The sequence below is a fragment of the Colletotrichum tamarilloi genome (genome assembly GCF_030869305.1).
Source record: "Colletotrichum tamarilloi strain Tom-12 chromosome Unknown Scaffold_18.1, whole genome shotgun sequence".
Classification (NCBI taxonomy): Eukaryota; Fungi; Ascomycota; class Sordariomycetes; order Glomerellales; family Glomerellaceae; genus Colletotrichum; species Colletotrichum tamarilloi.
This window is the reverse complement of record NW_026849401.1, coordinates 510,694-529,181: the sequence shown is the minus strand read 5'-3', so window position 1 is coordinate 529,181 and position 18,488 is coordinate 510,694. Positions and strand designations below refer to the sequence as shown.

At 51.9% G+C, this 18,488-nt stretch overlaps 3 protein-coding genes across 3 annotated transcripts; 2 read left to right on the top strand and 1 right to left on the bottom strand.

Moving 5' to 3' along the window:
- Positions 1-103: 103 nt before the first annotated feature.
- Positions 104-3,929, bottom strand: CTAM01_06601 (MutS domain V; the record flags this gene model as incomplete). Its single annotated transcript, XM_060522628.1, has 4 exons — positions 104-778; positions 833-3,231; positions 3,283-3,457; positions 3,516-3,929. 4 exons carry the CDS (start codon positions 3,927-3,929, stop codon positions 104-106), a joined length of 3,663 nt encoding a protein of 1,220 aa, XP_060382887.1.
- Positions 3,930-12,384: 8,455 nt separating this feature from the next.
- On the top strand, positions 12,385-14,169 carry CTAM01_06600 (major facilitator superfamily transporter; the record flags this gene model as incomplete). The annotated part of the gene is made up of 6 exons (XM_060522627.1): positions 12,385-12,860; positions 12,922-13,106; positions 13,176-13,351; positions 13,415-13,623; positions 13,681-13,850; positions 13,910-14,169. 6 exons carry the CDS (start codon positions 12,385-12,387, stop codon positions 14,167-14,169), a joined length of 1,476 nt encoding a protein of 491 aa, XP_060382886.1.
- A 3,167-nt stretch (positions 14,170-17,336) lies between these two features.
- On the top strand, positions 17,337-17,981 carry CTAM01_06599 (uncharacterized protein; the record flags this gene model as incomplete). Its single annotated transcript, XM_060522626.1, has 2 exons — positions 17,337-17,675; positions 17,742-17,981. The coding sequence occupies 2 exons, from the start codon at positions 17,337-17,339 to the stop codon at positions 17,979-17,981; spliced, it is 579 nt and encodes a 192-aa protein (XP_060382885.1).
- Positions 17,982-18,488: the final 507 nt, after the last annotated feature.

Below are 18,488 nucleotides of genomic sequence, written 5' to 3'. Positions count from 1 at the left end.
AACTCCTTGAAACGCTCATATCATACCACAACGCAATGGGAATACCTTCTATCCGTACTATACACTTCAGTCATCAACGCCTTCAAAGCTGGCGCAAAAGCCTCTACAGCGCCTCAATAGTTTTCAGCAACACCTCAACACCCCTCTTCTCCAGCTCATCGCCGCCCTTGAGCAGAGACGACACGTCACTCAGTACACCAAGCGGAATGTAACAACCTGACTTGGCCTTCTCCAAGCTTTCCTTGAGCCTGCTGGTATGCTCCCATTCCTTGGCTGCAACCTCTGCACGCTCAATGACGCGGCTGGAGATACCGCACATGGCGGCACAGTGCATTCCGAAACTGCCCTCAGCAATTCCATCTTCGAGCTTGTATAGGAACGTGACGCGCCTCTCCTCTTCGTCCACGTGAATCTGCATGCGACGTGGGCGAATCTCGGTATGGTTCTCGAACTCGGTCGCCAGGGAATGGTAGTGCGTCGCAAAGAAGCCGACACAGCCCACGTGTGTAGCAATGTGGTGCAAGACAGCCTGTGCAACTGCAACTCCGTCATAGGAACTGGTTCCACGTCCGAGTTCATCCAGAATCACCAGAGAGCGCGGCGTAGCCTCTGCCAGGATCTTCTTCGTCTCAGACAGCTCCACGAAGAATGTTGACTGAGAGGCAAAAATGTTGTCATTAGCACCAAGTCTTGACATGATTCGGTCAACAGGAGTAAGTCGAGCGGATGTAGCCGGAACATGGCATCCGATTTGGGCCAAGATAACGGCAATACAGGACTGCTCAAGTTAGCTGAGGTTCTAAGTAGAAGGCTTTGGTATAATATGACTCACCATTCTCAGAACGGTTGATTTGCCCGCGGCATTGGCACCAGTTAATAGGTTGATGTTTGGCGAATCACCGCCAAGTTCAATGTCGTTGGGGATGAAGTCGGCCACTGCATTCAACATGCACGGATGACGCAGCTCAGAAAATTCGACAACACTGCGTTCCTGGTCGACGAATTCGGGGCGACAGCTAGGTTCGCCTAGCGAAGACGAGGCCTTGGCGAGACTAATGAGGCAGTCAAGTTGTGAGATGATCCTGATAGACTGCGACCAGGTTTCGTAATCGGCGTCGAAGCGGCGGAAGAACCGCGTGGCCACCTCCTTGACTATCTGTGAATGAGTCTCTTCCGCTTCTTGCAGCTCTCGGACCAAGTCTGTGAGCTCGTCAAAGTAGTATCTCTTGACACTTGCAGTCGCCGACATCTGGCGCCAGTCTCTCGGCACCTTGACGGCCTTGGGTGCCTCGATTTGGTAGACCTCCTTGCCAATATCGGTGAACTTCAGCGTCTTGCACTTTAGCTCGGACTTCTTGCCCGTGAGGAGTGTCTGCAGCTCTTCCTTGATGGCTTCGATCCGATCTTGGCTATTGTCAAAATCTTCTTCGATACCACGTTCAGGAATGAGGAGCTTGTCTTCCTTCGCCTTCTTTCGATCAAATGCAGTTTTCCAGTACGTCAAAGGCTCACTGAGATTTGGCATGGAAGCCACCAGGCGTTCGACCAAGCCATTGCCGCCACCAACTTCTCCCAATAGCTCCATGGTGTACTCAATCTGTTCGAAGCCTTCGAGCACGCGCACGAAGTCCTCTGGCTTGCAGGAAGCAGCGTGGATTCTGGAGATGAGGCGTTCTAGGTCTGGCATTCTCGTCATTTGAGATGTGAACTTCTCTCGCATGCCCCTGTCGGAATTGAGCATGTCTACGGCATCCAGGCGTTCATTAATACGCTTGATGTCGCAAAGAGGGTGGCACACCCATTGGCGGAACAGCCGCTTGCCAAATGGTGTGACGCAGCGGTTCAGGAGAGTGAACAAGGTGCCATCCTGCCCACCGTTCACTGTGTTGGAGAAGATCTCCAGGTTGATCAAAGTCTGACCGTCGAGGATAAGGGTTCCGTTGCGGCGGATAGGAGTATACCAATCGAAGCTGCCCTGCGACAGGAGGTCGCCCTCTAGTTTCAGAACCCTCAGATACTGGACCAGGGCACCAAGAGCAGACATTAGCAAGTCCTTGCCCTTGGCTTTGGCCAGAGTATCAGGCCAAGCTCCCTCACCACCATCTTCCTTGGTGAAGTAGTTGCTGTTTTCGAGCTCACGACGAGTGGTCTCTGCGTCCCAGAATTCGCTGCCGGACTTCAGGTAGTTCCAGATAGTCATTGGAGATGTGTTGTTCTTAAGGATGCGGAGAGCTTTAGTCGAGATCCGAGACTTCTCCAGAATCAGTTCTCTCGGGCTCGTCTGGGCAACAAATGTCTCGAACTTGGTAAGGTCGGTGTCATCTTCGAATTCAGTGACGGAGAATTGACCCGTTGCGCAGTCAACGAATGTGATGCCAAAGGCAGGGTTGCCGTCCACTGTGGACTCCTTGATGGAGGCGCAGTATGTAGCCAGGTCGTCCTGCAACATGCTTCCATCGACGAGAGTGCCACCGGTCAGGATGCAGGCTAGCTCTCGGCGGATGATCTTGTCGGCTTTCTTGCTCTTGGCCGAAGTGTCGCCCCTCTCGCGCATTTCTTTTCCGAGCGCAGACTCCATCTGATCAACTCTGGCAACCTTGTAGCCCTTGGCGACGAATTGGTTCACCCACATGTCGAGCGAGCTCTCTGGAACACCGACCATGCGCATGTTGACACGATCGGTCAGCTTGAGATCAAAGAGCTGGTGACCAATGGTGGCATCGTTTTCGTAAAGCTCGTAAAACTTGCCCTTCTTGAAGAAAACTACGGTGTCCCACAGCTTCTGCTTGATCTCCCAGTATTGCTTCTCGAAAGGGGAGAAGTTGTTCCAAGCACCAGGCGGGATGTACACCGACGACGGGTCGTAGTCAGGGTCACCTCGAGGCTTTTTGTTGATATCCACAATGTTGGCAAGCCAGGGGTAACGGTCCTCCGGCTCTCTGGTATGCGCCTTCTCCTTGGTCTTGAGGGAACGACGAGCTTGTTGCGTGGGAGCAGTGCGGGTGGTAGCAGACGCAACGTTGTTAGGGTCGTAACGCCACTGCTGAGCTGTCGAAGGAACCGGGACATCCAACATAGCCTCGTCGTCTACTTCTTCGTACTCTTCTTCCTTGTTGGGAGACGAAACATGAGACTTCTTTCGTGACGCGGCCTTGCTTGTTGCGGGACGTTTCCGCTTCTTGGATTGCGAGCCTTCGTCTGACTCGTCACTAACGACGAAGTCAATCATATCTGGTTTGGTCTGTCAGGCCATGATCTGTTCGCAGAGACAAGGCTACCCACCATCATCGTCCTCGGGCAGGTCATTGCTTGCAGCGTCCTCCTCATAGTCATCGCCATCATCCACAATGGCTGCCGGGGTCCGTGTGCGGCGGCGTGTGCTTGCGCTTCGGATTCGAACGAATGGGTCGTCATCCTCATCGTCGGAGGCTTCGGCGTAGTTGACAGGCTTTCTGGACTAAATGGGGCATGTCAGCACATCGACTATCACGCTCAATCGGGAATCAGCGAAGTACCTTGCGGGTTGGGCTTGAAGACGGCACAGGGAGCTTGGTAGTAGTCTGTGGAGTCATATGCTCAGCTGAAGTAGATGGCGATGGCAAGGAGTCATCCGCTACCTTGACTGTCGAGACACTCAAGTTCTCCTGGGAGCTTACAGGCTCAATGGCATCGCTGCTGGGCACGGGAGTAAGGCTGGACGATTTGGGAGCCTGGGGAAGTGTATTGGTTCGTTTCGACTCTCTCAAGCAAGGAGACGAGTCGGGAGCTTTCGCCGTGGGCTTCGGAGTCGGTGTTGAGCGAGAGACACTGGTGGATTTAGAGAAGAACTGAACAATGGTCTTTTGGGTTCCGGCCGATGACGACGGCTGGCGCTTGAGGGTTGGTGTCTTGGCCGGCGTGCGAGCGGCTGAGGAGGATCTCTCTCCCATGATGCCGACTGTCTGTTAGTTGGTTCTGTGTGCGGCAGACCAGCGGACAGAAGAGGACGGGATGGGCAAAATAGAACGAGAGTCGTGAAGCTCGTGGGCTTCAAAGTTTAGGTCAATTAGGTACGGTTGGTGGCTGGAAAGAGCTATCAGCAGATGTGCCGATGTGCTGGAAGAGAGAGTCAAGGAATGTCGGTACGGCTCAACGCGAAAGGTGGCTCGCGTTGCCCGGTAGTATTGAGCTTTGTGGGTGTTGAAACTGATCCCAATCAGGACGGAAGCTGGGGACCAGTGCTGGGATGACGCGCCAGAAGTTAGATAGAAACTCGAGAAAGTCGCGCTCTGAACGCGTCCGAAGTGGCGGGGCCGCGTTCTACGTTTAATTGAACGACCAGGGGAGGCGGCTGCAGGGATCACTGGTGGGGGTCATCCTGTGCCCGTGTGCCCGCAGCTCTGCCTTACGTAATATTTTGGACTGCCTCTTTCCCATCATAAGGGAACGGACACCAACACCTCATCTCTCAATGATGAAGCCGAAAGAAGTTTGTAGCTTGTGTAATGATCTCATTCATATTGCCTCACTCCATAAAATTTTCACTCGTGCATAGACTATTCTTCCTGAGGGAATACACCTTCACTTAGATACCTGTCTCAGAAGCGAGTGATACGTGAGTGCCAACGGATTCCCGAGTGAAAGTCCCAAGTGCCTTAGCTATACGCATATGACTCCAATCAACCCACACTTCGAGACTCTAGAAAAATTGAAAGACTTTCTAGAGAGTATAGATGATGAATAACGGAAGAACAAGATGGGGATGCTAGGTCTCCCACACCGCGGAACCAGGACGATCACCGACAACGATCGCACTATGTGTCGACGCTACCTCTTCCATGTGAGTGCCATTTTCTCACAACAGCTATGTACTCATATTAAGCACACGAAATGGAATCCGGCTCGGATCCGCGACCAACAGGTGTCTCGTGATCTCATGATGTGAGGCTTGTATGGAAGCACCAGGCCAACTTGCCCATTCCGTATATCCTGAGTGAGTTCCCGAATGGCTTGGAAATATATCTCACTCTAAGATCTGAAACTCCTGACGCTATATCTCTGGCACGGCGTAGCTCGCGTGCCCTAGAGGCTTTCTTTCACTGCTGTTGCTTGCCCGGGGTCTTGTAAGATCAAAACTTCAAGGGAACAGATGAGGCAATCGGCTTCTCTGACTGCGAGGATAAACATAGAAACGACCAAATTTCAACTTACATGGACTGAACAAGCCAGGCTTGTCAGCCTGCTTCTATAAGAGTCGTCTCGAACCACGCAAACTCGAAGAGACTTTGTCAGTCCTGTGAAAGAACCACAATGTCCTGCGAGTCGCCACATCAAGTGCCATTATAGGAAGTTTCCCCGAGCTCCTTTGCAAAGCAGAAGCCTGAGGTTCTCAAACTACAATTGGCTCTCATCAATCGCACGCTGGCAATGGAAAGGGCAGCGGACATTGTACCCGAACTCAATACTCAACCCTTGTCGTAGCATTTTTCAGCTGCTCCAAATGCACGTTTACGAGATGCGACCTTGCGTACGTGTTGCAGCCGCAATCGTTTCGCCCGAGGCTGTCCTTCAGTCCTTCAGGTTGGGAAATCCTCATCCGAGGCTTTAGCCGCTGGTGGTGGCGGGTATTCATCCGGTCCCAACAGCTTCAGATCGATATTAGGGAATCATATTCATGAAGTAGGACCAGAGGTCCTCAAATACTCACAGTCCTCCGTAACGGGAGACCAGGATTTGTTAGAGAAAGCCTCGGTCTAATTAGAAGTCATGAAAACTTCCACTCTGCTCGGACGGTAAGCTGAGCCGAGGTCAATTGGGACAACATAAGAAAAAGTTTATAGAAATCCCCTTGAAAAAAACAGGGGGCGTTTGCAATGTTTTGGGAAGATTGAGCGGGTTTCAGGTAGGTTGAAAAGAAGTCATAGTCTCAGCGAGCCAGATGGCAAGGGTCATGAAATGGGAGTTCTGGACCAGGGGTTCAATCTCGTTTCCCTCATAGATCAGAGTCTAGACCAACAAGGCCGCCGTGTAATTCATCACTACAGAACTCTTCGTCTACTTTACGGCCGATGCTCAATACTGCTTCTTTCAGTCCTCCGCAGTTCTGCATGACTATCGGTCCACCAGCTACAGGAGTCTGTCCCAAGGTGGCTAGGGGTAGTAGAAAAGGGTCATGGACGTGTTGGGCCAAAAACCGAATGCTATAATTATTGCCAATGTCGGGCTTTCTCATACCCAAGATGTTGTCTGAGAGTGCCTTCAAAAAGGTGTCTCTAGATCGAGAAGAAGGATCCATTTCCGTTCCGATATACTGGTCCGGAAGCCACGGAGAGCGCCGAGAGGATCTGCAGCAACCTTGAAGCAGGATATCTTGCTCTTTCGCTGATGATATGCGGGGGGCAGAAAGCCCTTCCTCGACTGGTATCACTGTAAATAGCCGCCCTCGCTTGAACCAAGGCCCACGAACTTGCCAATGTTTATCTCACCAGCCTGAATGCAAGCCACGGGGCGCTCGGCGTCCTCGACAAGCCGACGCCTAGTCACCAAACCAATCCTGGTGGCGCACAGCATCCATCGATGAATCAAGAATCGTCAAGTGATGGCGATCAATCCTTAGTCCTCACCTCCACACCGATCTTGGCTGTTTGCTGCCGGTACTAGAAGCGGTTCTGGGGGACTATCTTGGCGCCCAGACAGCCTTCCGTCCGACCGATGAACTACACTAGAGCGCAAATGTTAAAGTCTCTGAGGAGAGGGCATTCCCCTGGCACGGCCGCAGATGAGTCAAAAGTCCGAGGTTGACGAGCTGTTGGGACAAAGTAGCAGTCGGTCTGCGGGTATGGGCCAAGACTTAGGGTCCCTTGGCCGACATTCCCATGCCGGTCAGGCTAATGACAGGTTGTTTCGTAAAATTGAATGGTTTATGCTCTCGTCGTTGCGTGCGCGGGCGGTACTTTCTACACTGGCCTAGCCGACTGCTAGTAGCCAGTAGTAGGCATCGCAATAAGACTCTCAAACTGGCGAAGCGTAGCATGCTGGATAAAGACCAGAACATTGGTACAAGAACCTTTTCCTTCAAAGGTTTGGAGCTTTCCCAGAGACGGCCATGACACGGGCCGCGCAGAATGGTTCAAGTCCCTCATTCAGAAATTCAGGAAGAGATCAGAAATGATTCACAGGCGGTGCGGGATTTCAAACCCAGGGCTGGGCCGAAAGGGAAGGGGGGTATGGCGAAGTCCAGGGCAGGGAGAACGTTTGTTGGCGCCAAGAAGCGCCAAGAAGGATTCCATGTGTTGAGTCTGGGCCATGGTAGTTGCGGCGGCGAGGTTCCTCGCTTGAGTGAGATAATTCCGTCGTCCTCTTTGGTAATACCACGTCTGTCGACGAGACGACGCGCGCCCTAGCCCCGGAAGTGACCAGGGTACAGATATGCATGTGGGCGTCGTCGACTCTGCTTGGCTGCATCGGATGCAGGAGGAGACGAGAAGAGTCCTTGTCATCCGTCAGCGTTGCATTCATGGAACTCGATCTCAGCTTCGTCAGCAACCAGGCGGCCGGCAAGATCCTGAGCCTGTCAATATTCTGCCACGGGGTCTATGAGACGAAGTTAGGTACACACAGCATCCAAATTTTGGTGCATGAATGGACGGATGAAAAGGTGTCACCCGCCAATCAAGTGCAGTGGTCTCTCTGAGTAGATAGGCAAGGCGGGAATGGTTTTAGGATCTGGAAAAGATCTGGCTTCGTGATATATTGGAACCGTTGAGGTCTATTCAAGGGTGATTAGGCGAGCCGGAAGGTCAAGAAGGGTGTGGTGTGTAGTATATTTGATGGAAATGGATGAGAAGGATGCGGGATCGGATGGGGAGGGCAATGCGGTTGGAAATTAGAGGTTGGGGGCCGACTGTAGCTGAAGGTTGAAGGCTGGAAGGATTCAGACAAAATAGCATTCAAAGAAAAAAGCAAAGCGAGTGTGTCACTGTCATGGAAGAAGAGGATGCCAGCGAGACCAAGGCTGATGTTGTGGTCCTACCTAAGGCAAGGGTAGGTAGACATAGTGCTCAAGTACCAGTACAGGTGCCTGCCACCCGTTGGTCGGAACGTTCCTGCCTCGACCGCCTTCATGGAGAGTACGTACACTTCATCTGTTGGTCGAGGAAGGGACTTGGGAGTCGAGATGGAAGGTCCCTACCTTACTCCGTACCAATCTTGGGGTAAAGGGTAATCTCAGGGAAGGTGACTGGATAAACCCGGCCCCGCCTGTCACGCTGGCTCCACCAGTCCCGGTCCATTGGGCGTGAGCTCCTTGAGGTACTGTACACCAAATGTGAGCTTTGCCCGTTTTTGCAGGCGGCCAGATTCAACAACTTGAGAGATAAGTGGAACCCAGAGACCCAACGTGCCTAAACTTAAACCTAATCTGGCGGGGCGGGACACGCTGTCAAATCATGGGGTAACCTCCACTCTCCTCAGCAACTACGAAGTATGCAGTACCTTGGGTGCCAGCTGCACTGACATTGGCCAAAGGCCGTGCCCACTTCTCACCCACCCACCTACCGCCAACCTCACCTCCCTCTTTCTGTACTCTGGGCTATTGTTCCCTCGCTCGTGGAAGGTCCCTTTCTCGAGGTAACTCTTGCCTATCTTGCAGCAAGGTGAGTCATGTGAGCCTTCTCCTCTCTCACTGCTTGCTTGGAGCCTAGCGCGAACCACCGGGTGAGCAGGTTTGGTAAGTTAAGGTATCGCAACCAACTTATGTTGGCCACTAGGACCGAGGGAGTCCTTCCAGCCTCTTCTCCAACTTTAGACTTCTTCTAAGGTATCGTATTGACGGGACGGAATGCTAGTGCTGTTGGCTAGTCTGTGTGAGCTTACTGTGCATTGAGGCGGCAATCTAGATTCCTATCAGCCAACCGACCTTCTTTGGCTGCTTTAGTCCCAGCCGCAACCCCCCCCCCCCCTCCCTCGCCTTATCTCATTGCCCTTGTCTCGTCTCTTGCTTCGCCGAACGCTCTGCTCCGTTGCCGCCACTTGTATCTCTTGCTAAGGTGTTCGGCTGGAAGAGGGTGGAAAAGAGAAGGCAGGCCCCGTAACGTAGATAGTGGCATACGGTCTCTTACGGAGTACCGTGGTTTCCCCAAAGTCCCCGTTCTTTACCCCGTATTCTCGTCAAAACAAGTGCCTGCTCGTCGGAGTCAGCGGGGAAGATACGCGTGTCAGTTGATTGGATGCCCGGTCATGACCCAATTGCGTGGCGGAGCAGCTAGCGTGTGCCAAGCTGTCGGAAGCTCAATCAACCTCCGGCTTTGCTTCCCATATCAGCTAGAATGCCCGGGGGTCCTTGTCAGCCCGAACCTTGACTTCCCACATCCCTCTCATCCAGCTGCCAGCTTCCAACTTGGACTACCTAACCTTACTCCGTACCTTATCCTTCAACCTCCCGCAAACAAGCCAGAGCTATCATTGGGTCAGTGAGTATGTACCAACACTCCTCTGTTCTGCCCTACTCTGTACGCGGTAAGGCATGGGTGCGCCTCCAACTCACTCACTCACTCACCACCATTATTGACCATCGAGAATACTAAACCTTGGCGGTGGCTTTCCTCACCTCCCTTCTCCCTAGACCACACTCTTGCACTTGCTTCCAAGCCTCTGCTTCCCCTCCATCACTTCTCCCCCAATCTCTCCCTTCTGAAGCCACCGATGAAGGGAATATTCCATTCGACCGGCGCTAATGTTTCTCTTAGCCCTCCCGTACACGTGGCTGCAAGTAAATCCGAGAATTTGTCACTATGTAACCCTTCATCGAGCTACAAACATCGTCCATTGTCTCCCACCTGACGGCTTGTGTCACTCAATCGTAGTCTTTGTGGCTTGAAGGATGAGAGGGAACTCTGTCCGTCTTTGCGGAAAGGCACATGGCAGCTTGGCAATTGTCTTCTTGGCTGTCGTATGCCACGCCCGTACCACGGCAAAGGGAGTAGGTATTGGCAGTTTCTGCTTCGGGATTTAGCATAAAAAATCCTCTGATCGTACTCTGACATATAAGCGGAACGAACAGCGAATGGATATGGCGAGCAACAAGAGAGCTAGAGTAACATAAGGAGAGGAGAGCACTACCAGGAACACGTCAGCAGCTTACTGTGTCACTCTGGCGTTGGCTGACGAGAATTGTATTCGGAAGCCCGCATCTTTATTGCGTTATGACCGCAATTTGGCCTGTGGAATCTCTTGCGCTGACGGTTCGGAAGCGTCTTCCCATTTCCCACTCGGAGGTCAAGCTCAATGGGAGACTATCTATAACGACATCGCACGGGGACGACGGCCCGGCTGGCAGTGATGCGCCCCGACTAGGTAGGAGTCGGAATGACCCAGGACAATGGACACAATTTGAGCATTGCTTGATACGTCCGCGACATGGCTAGAACGGTACGGATGTTGACCATGGGCCCTGACATGCATGCACAAGCCGTGCTACATACACAGTACGCACTCGCGGGCGAATGTAGGCGGGGTTTCGTTGATGGGCGTCTACCAACACAGAGTAGTAATTTGTCAACGGCGGCACGGGTACGGACTATGGAGTAATGTGCATTGGCTTTGGTTCCACTACTGTCTGCAAAGCACTTTGGTACATACACGGCAGCGTTGGTGTTATTTGGTCTAGACGGCTCATCCGCAGAGAAAGACTCACGAGCAAGAGGAGAGACACACCTAAGGCTGATATCCACTTACCCGGAGTCGCTACTTTAGCTACGTTTGGTGGCTGAGGTTGGGGTCCCCAGCTTAGCCTTCTTGGCAAAGACGCAACCGCAGGGGGAAGAAAAGTCACGAAGTTGAGGACAGGCGGGGAGACTGAAATTGGCATGCGGGGGAGAGATTGGATGCGGAGGAGGCAAGTGCCCCGGGTTGGTCCCTCCCCCGGGAGTGGGAGGATGGTGGGATGTGGGATGAAAGAAGGCAGACGAACAAGGATGAGTAAAAGGAGAAAGTTGATAAAGTGAGTGTCTTCATCCGTAAAGTGTGTGTGAGTATCTGAAATTTGGATAGGTAGATTGCTTCGCTTCCAAGTAAGAGTAGGTAGAGGTAGGGGTGCCTCGGCTTGATTTCGCATCTGTCTCATTTGCATCGTCTGCACCAACGCGAGAAAGATGTCGGATGGAAGTGCAGATGGAATTCAGTGGCGGACAGATCCAAAACGGGGCAAGCTGGCAGGATCCGGATCCTTAGAGGCGGCAGAGTTGCAACTGCGACGGCAGCGATGCTTTCTTTACTTCTGCATCCAAGGAGATGGGTGCGCGAGCCTCGAAAGATACGTTCGGAGGTACGGTACCTACCTGTACTTCCATCTCGAGTCGTGCGGCCTCCCGTTGGACTGGGTGTTCGAGGGCGCAGGCCAGGTTCCTTGATGTACCCCAGCACCAGGGTTTGACAGACCGAGACCACCCTTGCCGCGAAGGGTAAGGTAGGTATCTAGGTATCTTTCTCTATCTGAGGTACTCGTGTACTTTGGGCTGCTCGCTCTCTCTTTTTCCACAACACAGAAATGCCATGGATATCACACCCGCTCGTTGCCAAGACCCTAAATCTCTGGGGTTTGGATTCGATTACCCAGTTGCAGTACCTCCCCAGCTAAGCCAAGGTAAGCACATTGGGGTAAAGTCTTGACTTTTCTCAATGGAACGGGAAGGGGATGGGCAAGGTCCCGTGTTGATGAGATTGATTTAAAGAGATGAGTCGCTCCCGGGATTCTCACCAGCTCCTTCTTGCTTTCTTGCTTTTTGTTTATGCTTGGCTCCTGCTTCTCTTGCTCTTGCACTTGCACTTGCTGCCCCTCGCACTAAGAGAGAAGCACTGCACCTGCACCTGCGACTGGTTGCTTTTGCCCTGAATTCAGCTCCCGTCTCCGAAACTGATCCTTCTCGCCATCTCACTCCGTTTGGTGTGCTGAACAAAATTGCCGTGACGAACCTACAGTCTCACAGCACAAACACCGTGGAACCATCTTGAGCTTCAGCCTCAGATAGCTTCTCCCTCCCGCCAACGCCACGTGCGATTTGCATATTTGGCTGCTTACTTTGAGCTACACGGCTTCTGCTCTATTCTCGTTTCCTCCGAGGTTGCATTTCTACCGGAATCAGCTTGCGACAAAGATCTTACTGAGAGTCTCACCCATAGATCTCACTCTCATCCGAGACATTCATCAACTTTTCGGCCGTCAGCTGCCCAGGAACTCGCTCAATACCACTAATCCGAGCCATCTCGCCTCATTCCTCTCAATACCGCAAGGTAGTTTCCAGGGAATTGACTTTATAAAGTCACTCTTCGACCGGAGTCTCATCCGTCCCATTGACTTTCGCTCTTCCGACTGCTCCCCCTTCTCCGACTTGAACGCCAACCGCCAACATGTCGACCTCCGAGAAGGATATCAAAAACGGTGCCGCTGTCGACCCCTCAATCGAGGTTGAATACGCCAGCGACCCCGATAGGGCTGGCTTCGACCAGGCTGCTACCAAGAGACTGCTGCGCAAGATCGACTGGACATTGATTCCTTTCCTTGCCCTGTTGTACCTGCTGTCCTTCCTGGACCGCACCAACATTGGCAATGCTCGTCTCGCTGGCCTCGAGAAGGACCTGGGAATGCAGGGCCTCGACTACAACGTCGCCCTCTCAGTCTTCTTCCCTTGGTATGTCGCTGCCGAGATTCCCTCCAACTTGGCCATGAAGCGCTTCCGCCCTTCTATCTGGATTCCCTGCATTATGATCGCCTGGGGTATTTGCTGTACCCTCATGGGTCTCGTCCACAACTATGCCGGGCTCTTGGCTGCTCGCATGGCTCTTGGTCTTGCTGAAGGTGGTCTTTTCCCCGGTATTACCTACTAGTGAGTATTACCCTCCTCAGGCGAACTGGTTTGCCCGGGCATCTAACCTCTCTATTTCCAGCATTACCATGTGGTACCGACGTCACGAGTGCGGTCTTCGCATGGCCATCTTTTTCTCTGCCGCTACAGCGGCTGGCGCCTTCGGCGGTCTTCTCGCCAGAGGCATTGTTGAGATGAGGGGCATTGGAGGCAGACCCGGCTGGGCCTGGATTTTCATCCTTGAGGGCATCCTCACTCTCGCTGTTGGTAAGTTGCGATTCCCATGGCTTCATGTAAAACCAGTAGCTCGATACTAATGAATTCCTGTCTGAACAGCCATCGCCGCCTTCTTCGTCATGAACGACTATCCTGCCACTGCCAAGTTCCTCACTGTCGCCGAGAAGGAGGAGGTTACTCGCCGTCTTGAGCAGGACCGCTCCGCTCTTGCTGATGAGTTCAGCATGGTTTACTTCAAGGATGCCATGAAGGACTGGAAGATCTGGGTTCACATGGTTAGTCGCAGTACCCGGACAATTCTGCTTCACACGCGCAGACGTACTGACAAATATCTCTAGCTCATCACCATCGGAATTTACACCCCCCTCTACTCCTACTCTCTCTTCCTCCCCACCATCGTCAGTGGCCTCGGCTACACCAACGAGACGGCCCAGCTGATGACCGTTCCCCCGTATATCGTGGCCTGTGTGTGCTGTATCAGTGGTGGGTGGTTGGCCGATCGCCACAAGCAGCGTGGCATTTACATGATCTTCTTCTGCCTCATCGCGTATGTGTATCGTCTCACGTCCCGACAAAAGACTGCAAACTAACACTGTTGTCACAGAATGACCGGCTTCATTATGCTGCTTTCCTCCCAGAGCAACGGAGTGAAGTATGCTGGCTGCTTCTTCGCTGCCTCCGGTATCTACCCCAACGTTCCCCAGGGTGTCGCTTGGAACGGCAACAACATCGGAGGCTCTGTGAAGAGAGGTGTTGGAATTGCCATGCACGTCGGTCAGTCTCAGTTGCTACTCACCTTTGTCAATAAAGTAAAGATTACTAACAGGACATAGGCTTCGGTAACCTTGGTGGTGCTATTGCTGGCTTCCTGTACCAGGCCAAGGACAAGCCTCACTACTACCCCGGCCACGGCACACTCTTGTCGACGTTGACCATGTCAATGCTTCTCTCCACCTTCATGACGATCTACCTCCGTCGCGAGAACGCCCGCCGAGACCGCGAGTACAAGGATCCTTCCCAATACACTGCTGAGGAGAAGGCAGCAGAGCGTCACAAGGGTGACAACGCCACCTTCTTCCGCTACACGGTTTGAGGGGCCATGAGTCTGTTGATTTCAGTGCAATGTTTTTAGCACAGTAAATTGGTGTTCTTGTCTGTATAATGCAGTACATACGCGGATGATGCATATGCTATAGAGAAAGAATGGGAGCTTTCAAGGGGATAGATACGGCTTATTCGAGGTCCCCTTAGAGCTGGGCAACAAAATAGAGGCACATCTACGTCAAGATCATTCACTGTGATTCCATATCTTTGCAAACGTGACATGCGAATACAGTTTTGATTGAGTTGTCAGAAACATGAAGCTGACCGAACAATGGTGCTATGATCAGTGCTCAATGGGAGTTAAGTCACGAATTTGATGAGCCTGCGTCTTCATGAGTAATCACTTACAAGTTGTCTCTTCAAAAAGCCGGATGACACTCAAGACCCCAACATTGCTTCCAAATCTGCCTCTATCCGAAGGATAATTTCCCCTCTTCCCGCTTCTGGTGCCGCCTTGGCTCTGGTCCCCAAGAAGGGGGCGGAGTCTGCCAATACCCTTGGCCTTTACATCCTTTGCCCCGAGACTTGGGGAGGTCGGGGGAGATCTTGGGGAAAACCTGGGGTAAGGAGGTCGACTGGATGAGGGGATGTTGGTGCCAAGATTTAGTCAAAAGGGAACAGGGTAGCAAGGGTTATGTTTGCGTTTGGGGCACCGGATCTGTGATTGTCTGCGAGATCGGGCAAACTTGATGTTTGACAGCTCGTCTGGCTCCGTGTGATGGGTCCAGGGTACATAGTACTAATACCGGTGCTAGTGCTATGCTACAGGAACTTGGAACTTGCCGATTAAAGCACGTCATGCAAATGTGAGTTTGACAAGCTGGATCGTGGGACGAACCGCTGCCCTTCCGTTTCTCCGACCGTGGGGGGTTGGAGACTCGTGGAGGGGGCGAGGCCTCCAGGTCTCAAATGAACTTACTTGAGAGTCAAAAGCTGTCCTCGTGGCGTTCTAAGACCGAAGATATTGAGGCACTCGAGATACTTAGTTCCATTCTCTCAACGGTTCCCCAGGTTCCCCAGGTTCCCCAAGTTCCTCGGGTTCCTAGGCAGCCCTGCACGGGCGTTCTGCTAGACCTGGTGTACTGATAGGTTATCCACCACGTTGTTACGATCTTTTTGACAGGGGAGGGGCGGGGAAGGCGGGACTCACGCACGTTACAAGGGTACTTCAACTGGAGGATAGAGTGAATATGTGATGGAGCTCATGAATGATAGATGGATACATGATAGATGGATACATGATAGATGGATACATGATAGATGGATACATGATAGATGGATACATGATAGATGGATACATGATAGATGGATACATGGTAGATGGATACACTGATAGGGCCAGATGAAGAAACATTGTTTGATTCCAAGTTGTAAGACTATCTTTGTAGGGTTCTCATCATCATAACAGGCAATGGATTAGTCAAACTATTGTTTTCTTGGAACCCTGTTCATATGGCCATGGCAGACCCGGTTTGTTGTATTGATATCGCCGACGAAAGCGATATCTACCTGGCTTCGGTCTGGATCTCGGTGCTTCGGTGGAAACCCTTTCTTCTCAGCCACATGCTGACATGCTGAAAAATTTTCTGTTCTTTGAAATCTGGCCAATCAGTGTTGTAGCCTTTGAATATGTTATGTCTGCAATTCAGTATGTTGTGGCAATCTTTGACTTTACTGGGCTACCTAGGTCTTAAACAGCAGAGCAGGAAGGACTACAGCCAAATCCGTTGGCAAGGAAGTATGAGGAATTTAATGCTGCCAATGTACGAAAGGCTTTGTTGAGTATAGACAGGGTGTGCGGACTTGAAGTTTCTCAACACCTGATGACTTTGTGCCACCTTTCACGGGATGGCTGAAGTATGGAATTTCATAATTCGGCGAACACGGCGTCAGTATTAAGTAGGTTGAGGAACGGAGCGTTAACCAATGCCTTTGAAATCACGTAAGCGAATTAGAAAAGCAGCAACACAAAAGGTTGCACTGGTTTAGGGCGGGGAGAGGTCGGAGGACAGGGCCGGTCGGTGGGGCCGCCACGGCAAGGGACGGATATGCCGGAGGTCGGCCCTATGTACCTTACTAGAGCGTCTCACGGCTACGGGGTACCGTCGGCGGTCAAGGATCAAGTAGTTACCTAATCAAGTGAGGTAAGAACGGCACTGAAGCGGTCTTTCGGCCTCTATACGTATCATTGATCCGACAGACGACTCAGACGACGACTGATATAATTCCTGTGCCAATTCCAAACTTTGTCCTGGCGTTGGCTTCAACAGATCAGCATCAATAGCATGTGATAAAATGTTCAAGCAAAAAGAGTTCACCACCGGTGTGGCTATTCTCCTGGCGATTGTTATAGTGCTCATGTTGGGATCGGAGCCTGTCGAGGTAGGCTATATGGCGATAATTGATTGTTGACCTTTTAAGCATTCCACCATCTAGCCAAGTTTGACCTGACCCGCCGTCCTAGACGGGCGCCTGCTTGCTGGTGACGGGAATGGAGTTGAAGAGGGGTATATACCCTTCTCGCGTAGTCGGATGAAAGATGCAGCGTCATGTGTGGAAGGTACGCTTATCACCGTCAGGAAAAGGGTGAAGGAGCTGAGTGGGTTGAATCCATGGCAAGCTGCTTCCATCGAAGCTGATGAGTATAGTGCCGGCGACGGAATGCCTTGGAAGTTGCCTCCGAGAGATGTACGGTATAGTAATAAATGGTGACAGTGATTGGCGCTCTAGACCTCAATCGGTTCGAACATCTATATTGATACGACACTGTGGCTGCTGCTCAAGTCTGTTGTCTTCCATTTAGTGGCTACGATCCCAGACTTTTGCAAATAGCCTGAAGTGTCACGTATATGCTCGTTTGCTAAGTATGTAGCTAATTACCCGGCGCCGCCGGACACATCGCCACAATATAAAGCTACCTTGGATCTCTCTGGGCTTCTGACCGCTACCTTGATTGAGATATCAACTAGCTACGTTGTATTTGGCAAGTCTCTTCTGGATGACCGATGCATAATACGGTTTTAGGATAGTCTATAAAAGGGGCCCTTCGCAAGATGTATGCCATCTGACGAAGTTGGTCGCAGCGAAACAAATATCCCCACGGGTGTTCCTTAATAAACTCATATTCCGTAAGCTTGGCAATTCATAAAAGCCAACATGCTTCCATCCGCCGCGCTTCTGATAGCCTTGATCGGCTCCACAGCCGCTCTACGCATCAAAAGCGTCACCCACAGCGGACCAGCTTGTCCCCAGACCGACAGATTGACTTGGTCCGGCGGCCTGGACGATCTGACCATCACCCTCCCCGACTTCAGCGAGACTCTAGCTGCCGGCCAGATGACGAGCTGTCAGGTGCACCTGCTCATCGACGAAGGCGAGCCAGGCAAGTCTCTGCTCCTACAGGATGTTACGCTCAGCGGGGGTCTTTACCTGAGCTCCAACACCAAAGTCGATTTCTACACGACGTCGTATTGGTCTGAGACGGCCTCCGATACTGTGAGTTTATTGTCCATGCTTATTGGGTGTTGGGCAGAGGAAAGGATGCTGACTTGTGGGGAAAAGGTCACCAAGTCTACGAGCACGGCGTCTGGCTCCACGGCTGTTTTCCGGAACGTGGAGGTGGCTCAGCGTGTGAACTCGGTGTCTCCTTGTACTGGTGGCGATGGCTACGTCGGGATACTGAATGTGACTTTCCGCATCATCTCCCAAGGCGGGGGGTTGGTTATCTTTGGCAAAGAACGCAAGGATGGTGCGACTTCTCCGGTCACGGAATCACTGGCTCTCAAGTGGCAGAGCTGCTAGACACGGTTGTGTATAGAGGGTAAAGAGGCAAATGGTGGTGAGATTGGGGAGTTGGTGTTGCCGGAAAACTGCCGTGGGCGTCACTTGTAATGAAGCTAGCACTGAATGCAAGATCAATATTACATGGGACAGGAAGGCACGCATTAATTACCAATGTGCTTCATCGACTATCGAACAAGGTCTTGTTGTACAACACATTACATTGCTACATGGAAGACATGCGTCAGCATTTATAGACATGTTTCCAATCTGTGCTGCCGCTGCTGACGCCATCCTAAGAATCGACCTGCCGTGGAACAGCACAATGTGAAGTTCCGTATCATCACTATCTCCCACTGGTCGAAACGCCAGTACGCCTTGAATCATCGTCGTGAAAAGGCATTACCACATATGACTGATAGTCCTGTTCGAAGAGTTGTCGTTGCCAATGCTATGTAAGCCGCCAAGAACGGTCGGTTCTCAATAGAAATCGTCGTCACGTATCCACCTAAAAACCGGGATGTGGGC